We start from the raw sequence: 7,404 nt of genomic DNA on the forward strand, positions 1-7,404 counted from the left end.
CAATCAGTTCTCATGGAAATAGAAGAATAAAAATTATTAATAAAAAAAAAAAAAAAAAAAAAAAAAATAATATGTATATATTATTCCAGTTTTGAATGTAAAAATTACAAACGAATTATTTATTAAAAATATTTAAGATAATATATGTATATGGGCTTGAATTAAAAATTTTTTGTTATAGGAAACACTGACCATTCTTATTTGGATTTATTGCTAGGGAAAAAAAACCATATTAGTTCACTAATATTCACTATCTGAATAAGTCGTAATACTCTACTTAATGGAACCTTTCTCTTAAATTGTTTTGTACAAAATTTTTCTTGCTTTCATTATTCTTGCACGTTACAATAAAGTATCTAGGGATTAGTGACACGTTATATAGCGTTCGTAATATATAGGGTTATTGTTGCTGGAAGAATTCCCTCTCGAAAGAATACATGACGTCACGTTATTCCATTTCCTGCCTACAAATGTTTAAAAACTAAAATATTATAAACAAAAAACTATTTATAAAATATTTTAAGAGAAATAATGGGGAAATATTTATTTTATAATTTTTTATAAATTTTAAGATTTAAATATTATTTATTTATATTTTACTATAAAATGTTTTAATATATTCGTTATTGTTTAAATATTATTTAGTTATAATCGGCGTACGTTTCAAATTGTTTAAATAATTCTAAAATTATCGAAATTTTACAATTATCAAAGGCAAAAAAAGACAGTTTCGATATTTATAAAAATCAATCTATCGTTTGTTTTTATCGATATTACATATAACCAACAACTTTAAGATCAAAATTAAAATGAATTTAATATTTCATTTATAATTTCAACCTAGAATGAAAAAGTAATAGACTGGAATATGACGAGAAAAAAAAAAAGATTTTATCCTACCTTACTCGGACACTATTGATCTATATAAATTCCAAAAAGAAATATTACAATCTAAATAATTTATTACCTGAGATACCTGTTTTCAAGGTTAAGAATGATAAAAATATTCGCTTGTTACATTTTTAATCGAGGGAGAAACGACTTAACCTATTTTTTCTTTCTCTATTAATCTATATAAATTGATCCACTGATCTATATTATTTCTTGGAAAATTTTTTTCTTCAATGTATTTTTCAGATGACAAAAAAACCTCGTTTGTTTTATTTCACGATTTTCTCCCATATCTATCTACGTGCATATAAACAAATTTTTGAAAGTTTCAATCTTTCAACTTCTGTAGATAATGATGTAGTTTCTTCTGTAAGAGAGCTGAATTTATTTTATCGATAAGAGAGGGCGTTGGATATTTCTAATTATAACGCTATCTAGGTATTTTTTCTGGCTTTAAACCAAATCGCCGCTCTTTTGTTTCCGGTTTCTGAAGTTTCCTAAGAGAATTGAATTGTATGCTTTCTTTTGATTATTTCAGTTGTCTTTTACATAAGTTTATGAATTAATTTAAGATTTTATTTTATTACGTGTTTATTATAAAGAGAGTGTAAAGTGATAATATAATATTGTGATTACTTGAAAACCGACAAAATGGTAAGGAATATAGGTTAAGTAATAATATTTCGTTTCGCAGCAGTATTGTCCGTTATAATTATTTTTATTTATATACTTTACTTATTCTTATAAAATAGATGCTTCTTTAAATTTAAAATTTAACTTTTATATTATCAGATTTTATTATTATAAAAATGATATATATATATATATATGTGTGTATTTATATGTACATATATGTATATATGCATTTATATATTGTATTTTTATATTTTATAGTGTATATTAATCTATTGTATTTTTCAGACTATCGGCAAAAATAATAAAATGCTTCAGCACATTAACTATAGGGTCAGAATCATTCTTCAGGATTCGAGAACCTTTATAGGGACATTTAAGGCATTCGATAAGCATATGAATCTTATACTTGGAGATTGCGAAGAATTTCGCAAAATTAAGCCAAAGAATACAAAACAACCAGAAACAGAACAAAAGCGTGTTTTAGGCTTTGTACTTTTAAGAGGAGAAAATATTGTTTCTTTAACTGTAGAAGGTCCTCCACCTCCGGAGGAAGGATTGCCTAGAGTACCTATTCCAGGTGCTGCACCAGGTCCTGGTATTGGACGACCTGCTGGTCGTGGCATGCCTGCAAGTATTGCAGGAGTACCGGCAGGCTTACAAGGACCTGTTAGGGGCATTGGTGGTCCATCACAACAAATAATGACACCTGGTGGTAGAGGTCAAGTATCAGCACCACCACAAATGCATCCAGGTGGTCCTCCACGTATGCCTGTAAGTGGACCACCGCCTGGTATGATGGGACCACCACCAGGAATGATGGGTAAAATAATAGTTTAACTTAATTTAATTTATTCTTATATCTTATGTTTGTTTAGAGACTTTCAAGAGAATAGAACGTACTATATATTTTATTATAGGAATGCCACCTGGAATGCCACCCATGGGGAGAGGCGGCCCACCAATGGGACCACCAGGAATGCGTGGCCCACCACCCGGTATGATGCGTGGAGGTCCGCCTCCACGTCCATATTAATAATGATACTTTGTACATTATTAACTGTATTTTTTGTCATCACTAGTAATAATAAAACCATCTTTTGTAATATATGTATGTATATGTACGTGTATGCTATGTTTACTGTGGTATTTGTAATCTTGTACAAATGATATAGTTTACTTAATAATTTTCTTAATTATTCCTAATATTACAGAATTAGTTAGTAAATTATTTTCAGATATAACATAAAGTACATATTCAAAGAATCTAACTTTTTCAGCATATTGATGTTATGATAATTGAAGATGGACATTCCAGAGTGCTACAATGTTTCAGGAAGGTAAAAAGATGTTTCAGGATGTATATCATCATCTTTTGTTACATTTTCTTATTTATAGTTTGCTTTATTTTTACGAAGTATTTTAATTTTTTTGTTATATTTCATTTTTTTCAAATTTCATATTTACACTTTACACTATTTTTACAGCACTGCTGCTATAATTTTATGCATGGCATATGGCAGGTTCTTACAACCAAAATTTTATATAAGATGTACTATTAAGATCACACACACAAGAATGGTACTTCATCTGATACAATTATGTGAATATGAAATATATGATTACTTTTAAAAACCTGTGTATGTTCATGTGTGTTTTTAGATCATTTTGTATCCATTATAATTATATAAAATAATCACAACCAATTTGTTTTTATAATAATAATAATGATATAATAATAATAATAATAATAATAATAATATTACACTAAGAAACTGATGTATATTAATGAACATTGAATATACTATATTATAAGATATAAATATTTTGATCCGTGCACTTGAGTGTCACTCTTTTGTATAAAAAAAAAGCTACTGCAATTCACAATAGTTTTGCATAATTACAATAATTTTGTTTACAATTATTTGCGCTTATTTCTTTATGCTATAAAAAATCAGTCCAACTTTTTACTTGATCTTACTTTATAATTAGTTTGTTTCATGATTAATAATTTATTTGAATATTTAAAAAACAATGTGTGTGTATATATATATATATATATATATATATATATATATATATATATATATATATATATATATATATATATAGACACACACACATATGTTCTAACAATTACTGGACTGAAAGTACGATATATATACATTACATTTTTTTAAGTATTAAAATATTTTACGAATTGAACATATATATATTCTTATATAAAATGTATGTTTTTGAAACTATAAATCATCATGAGCCTTTTTTTTTTATTATAGCATTGAAAAAATGTATTTTTTAGATTTTAATCTACTACTACGAATCACTCGGGTTTGTTTCATAAGTAACAGATATTGAATTATTTTTATCTTCTGGGATATGATCACCATTTTCAACCAGGCACTCAAAATTTTCTAAATTAATGTCAGTCGATTGGAATCCATTTTCAAATATATTGGTGTTGATTTCCATACCGCACATCGAATCTTCTCTCTGTAGATTATTTGAAGAATTATCTGAACACAAGATAACATGTATTTTTTTGAATCTAGTATAAATATTCTCCAAAAATATATAAAAATTTATTATAAAGTATAATTATAAATACAAGCAACTTATATAAAATAATTAAAGGTATATTACAATATGAATAAAAGAACAATTTTTTAATATAGCATATCAATGATTCTGAAACTTTTTTAAGGAAATAACGTAATGAATCATAATAAAAAATTCATTCATTCAATGTTACAGCATACCTTGCATATCTGCAAATTGCTTATGATTTATACGGTCTTCTTCGTTACTTTTAAGTTTTGTAAGATCCATAGTATTTTCTACTTGGGAATGAAATTTTCTGCAGACTTCTATAGATTTTCTATCAAAAAAAAAAAAAAAAAAAATAAAAATAAAAAAAAAAATAAAAAAAATAAAAAAAAAAAAGGAATTTGATCAACAAAAAATTATATAATGTATTCTGTATTTTTCTCAATTAATTACGATTTTATTCTTACCTACATATTGTTTCCTCTAATGTAGTAATCGAACTGTTAGGTTTCAAAGAAGATCCAGTATCTTTTAAATGCACTTCATTGCTATCTCCTTCCTGTAATAAGCGACTACATATACTCTATATTGCAATTTTATTGAATAAATTCAGTATAGTGGAGAAATACTGGATTATTTATAACAACTATTATTATTTAATAAAAGGGAGAGGTGCTACGGTGCTGTATATACATAGTTTACTTTTGTTCCTGCAAAGGGCATATGAACAATGTCTTACGACAAGTTTTATGTAAATAGAATTTATATGGAAAAAGAAAACTATATTTTCAATGCAAAACATAAGAGTAAATATCAAAATAATTTACCTTTATATTTGTTTTTATAGTATCTACATGCGTAGCTGTTAACATTGTTGACGCTTGACTGCCATTATCTAAATTAATAGAATTTGGCAAAATGTTAATAGTATTTGGATTCTGTTGGTTAGCAACGGATATTTTCTTTCCTCCCATTATTACTTTGCCTAATACTTCCTAGAAAATAATAAATTGTTAATTTTGTTATATAATTATTATAAAAGATATTAAAGATTTTATCAATAAGATAAAATACCTTGCCTGCATGAGACAACATTATGCCTTTGTTACTTCCTTTTTGTATTACTATTACATTAGTCTTAGTTGTTAATTTTGTATTAGGATGATTAGTTATATTTACAGTTTTATCAGAATTTAGTGTCACACACTGTAAAATAAGTATAAACATATATAGTATACGTATATCAAATATATATATGTGCAACTGTTTCGATAGATACCATTTTAGCAGTAGATTGATTGATTATCGCAACTGGCAGTTTTTTACATGCTAAAGTTGTTACAACAGATTTAACACTAGGTGGCCCAGGACCGCTTGATACCATAGTTCCAGGAGCTGCAAATCGTGGATAAGCTATAAAAAATTATATTGCTTAAAACAAAAAATAGCAAAATATACATATAATATTTTTAAATGTTGCAAATACATACTTGATATAGCAGATTTAATAGATGAAACAGTTTTTACATTAGATTGGACTGTCGAAGGTACATTTTTTACATAAGAACTGGAATTTATTACTTCAGGTTTTGAAGTTAGAGCTATAATATAAATATAAAATCATCATAAATATCATAAAAAAAAAAAATATATATATATATACATATAAATAATTATCAAAAAACGACATATCACCTAATTGTACATCTTGATTTTTTAATTGTGTATCATTATTTCTGATGTGTGGTAAACTATCTAATGTTTCAGTATTCATCGATAATTTTGTATTATGCTTATTTTGTACTGTTGTTTTATCTTTGTTCTTGGTGGAATTAGTTGCACATGTAGTAACTTTGGTACTACAGTTCATAGTTGAATGAACTGATACCAAAGTATTTGTACTCTCTGACAGTACATCTTTAGAAGGTGCTATTATAATAAAAGATAAATAAATATTAAATAAAATATATGAAGGAAGATTATTTGATAAAGAAAAGAATTATTTTTATACCTATTCGACTAGATCCTGCGCATGTCATAGATAAGGGGATAACAGTAACACCTTGATGTGATGTAATAGTTGTTTCACTTTGCTCCATATTAGTTTCAATCGATGTTTCATTCTCATTAGCATGGTTCAATGTCTCCAATGAATTAGAAGATAACACCAAGACCTATGTAATTACATATGATATTTTATATCTATGTCAATGAATTAAGTTTAAATATGTAAATAATTGCAAATTGCTTGTAAAAAATTTAGATCAAAATTTATAAAATAAAAAACCTTATGTGGTGGTGAGAACGAGGAAAGATCTTGCTTGGTAGTGTTTACTTGCTGAATATCTTGGTATTTGATTTTTATAGGCCTTCTTTCTTGATCCATGTCAATATTTAGTACCTAGAAATAATATGATTTACGTTTTGTTATTGTCATTATAAATATAAGAAATATTTATAAAATATAATTATAAATCTAATAAATACCTTATTTGCTTCGTGTATTGACCTTTTTCTGCGGTTGATGGTCGCTTGAGCATTACATGATCCTGCTTCAATTGATGATTTTTTTTCGATTTTGAAACATTTCTTGGATTCATCTAGTATATCTAATTTAAGATGAACATTTAGAGGTTAATAAGGTATTGAAAAAAAATATATGAAAAAGTCACTCCAAATAATATTACACAAAAAAACTAACAACTGACCAGTTTTTTATGGTTGTATGCAATTACGACTTCTTTACAATTTTCATAACAAAAAGAAGTAGCATTATATTAAACAAAGGAAGGTCAACTTAATGGCTTCACCAAAATAAAATGGATAGAACAAAAATGTATCCATAACTACATCACCACCCCAAGATCATATAATCTTGAGATAAAAGATTTTCTATAAACTGTTAAACAAAAAAATTATTTGAGGTAGCAATTCTAAGTGGAGTAGGCTTCATATTAAATCTTTCATTAAAGATCTTTCATCAGTCCATTCAAAATAATAAATCACCTTTTTCTTTCTCCTTGTTTTCTTCGATCGGACAATTGTCATTAGCACGCGAAGTTGCAAGCGATAGACTGTTTGCTAACATTGTAAAAGCATTTCTTGCTTTCAATCTAGGTAAAAGTGGAGTTGAACGACGGCCTTCCATGATCCAGTCTATAGCAGTATTTGGTCCATTTAACCTGTTTTATATTAAATATATTATATATACTATATTACTAATATATATATATATATTATAATATATATATATGTATGTATGTGTATATATATATATATATATATATATATATACACATACTACAAATTAAAATAAATAGATACATACTGCTC

The 7,404-nt window shown here is 26.3% G+C and overlaps 2 protein-coding genes across 5 annotated transcripts in view; one reads left to right on the forward strand and one right to left on the reverse strand.

Moving 5' to 3' along the window:
• Window positions 1–1,341: 1,341 nt before the first annotated feature.
• On the forward strand, window positions 1,342–3,221 carry LOC124951864 (small nuclear ribonucleoprotein-associated protein B). 2 transcript variants are annotated; one of them, XR_007101738.1, is made up of 5 exons: window positions 1,343–1,545; window positions 1,813–2,347; window positions 2,445–2,522; window positions 2,805–2,864; window positions 3,012–3,221. XR_007101738.1 is itself a non-coding variant. In XM_047500869.1 (3 exons), the coding sequence occupies exons 1-3, from the start codon at window positions 1,543–1,545 to the stop codon at window positions 2,558–2,560; spliced, it is 654 nt and encodes a 217-aa protein (XP_047356825.1). In that variant the 5' UTR covers window positions 1,342–1,542; the 3' UTR covers window positions 2,561–2,793. The 2 variants fall into 2 exon arrangements, 1 of the variants encoding a protein (XP_047356825.1); XM_047500869.1 differs by lacking the exons at window positions 2,805–2,864; window positions 3,012–3,221 and having other exon boundaries at window positions 1,342–1,545; window positions 2,445–2,793.
• A 397-nt stretch (window positions 3,222–3,618) lies between these two features.
• LOC124951860 (BRCA2-interacting transcriptional repressor EMSY) overlaps window positions 3,619–7,404 on the reverse strand; it is a 4,598-nt gene continuing 812 nt past the window's right edge. The window contains exons 2-14 of one of the 3 annotated variants that reach the window (XM_047500850.1): window positions 7,400–7,404; window positions 7,078–7,253; window positions 6,559–6,680; window positions 6,359–6,472; window positions 6,083–6,245; window positions 5,767–6,000; window positions 5,562–5,672; window positions 5,351–5,466; window positions 5,146–5,277; window positions 4,899–5,066; window positions 4,539–4,630; window positions 4,284–4,402; window positions 3,619–4,040 (exon numbers count right to left, since the gene is read on the reverse strand). The exon at window positions 7,400–7,404 is cut by the window's right edge and continues 170 nt beyond it. In XM_047500850.1, the coding sequence (XP_047356806.1) occupies window positions 3,841–4,040; window positions 4,284–4,402; window positions 4,539–4,630; window positions 4,899–5,066; window positions 5,146–5,277; window positions 5,351–5,466; window positions 5,562–5,672; window positions 5,767–6,000; window positions 6,083–6,245; window positions 6,359–6,472; window positions 6,559–6,680; window positions 7,078–7,253; window positions 7,400–7,404 (1,752 nt within the window). In that variant the 3' untranslated portion in view covers window positions 3,619–3,840. Of the gene's footprint in view, window positions 4,041–4,283; window positions 4,403–4,538; window positions 4,631–4,898; window positions 5,067–5,145; window positions 5,278–5,350; window positions 5,485–5,561; window positions 5,673–5,766; window positions 6,001–6,082; window positions 6,246–6,358; window positions 6,473–6,558; window positions 6,681–7,077; window positions 7,254–7,399 lie in introns of those variants that run through there. The other 2 variants (XM_047500849.1, XM_047500852.1) reach the window with 2 other exon arrangements.

This window comes from Vespa velutina, chromosome 9 (genome assembly GCF_912470025.1).
Source record: "Vespa velutina chromosome 9, iVesVel2.1, whole genome shotgun sequence".
Classification (NCBI taxonomy): Eukaryota; Metazoa; Arthropoda; class Insecta; order Hymenoptera; family Vespidae; genus Vespa; species Vespa velutina.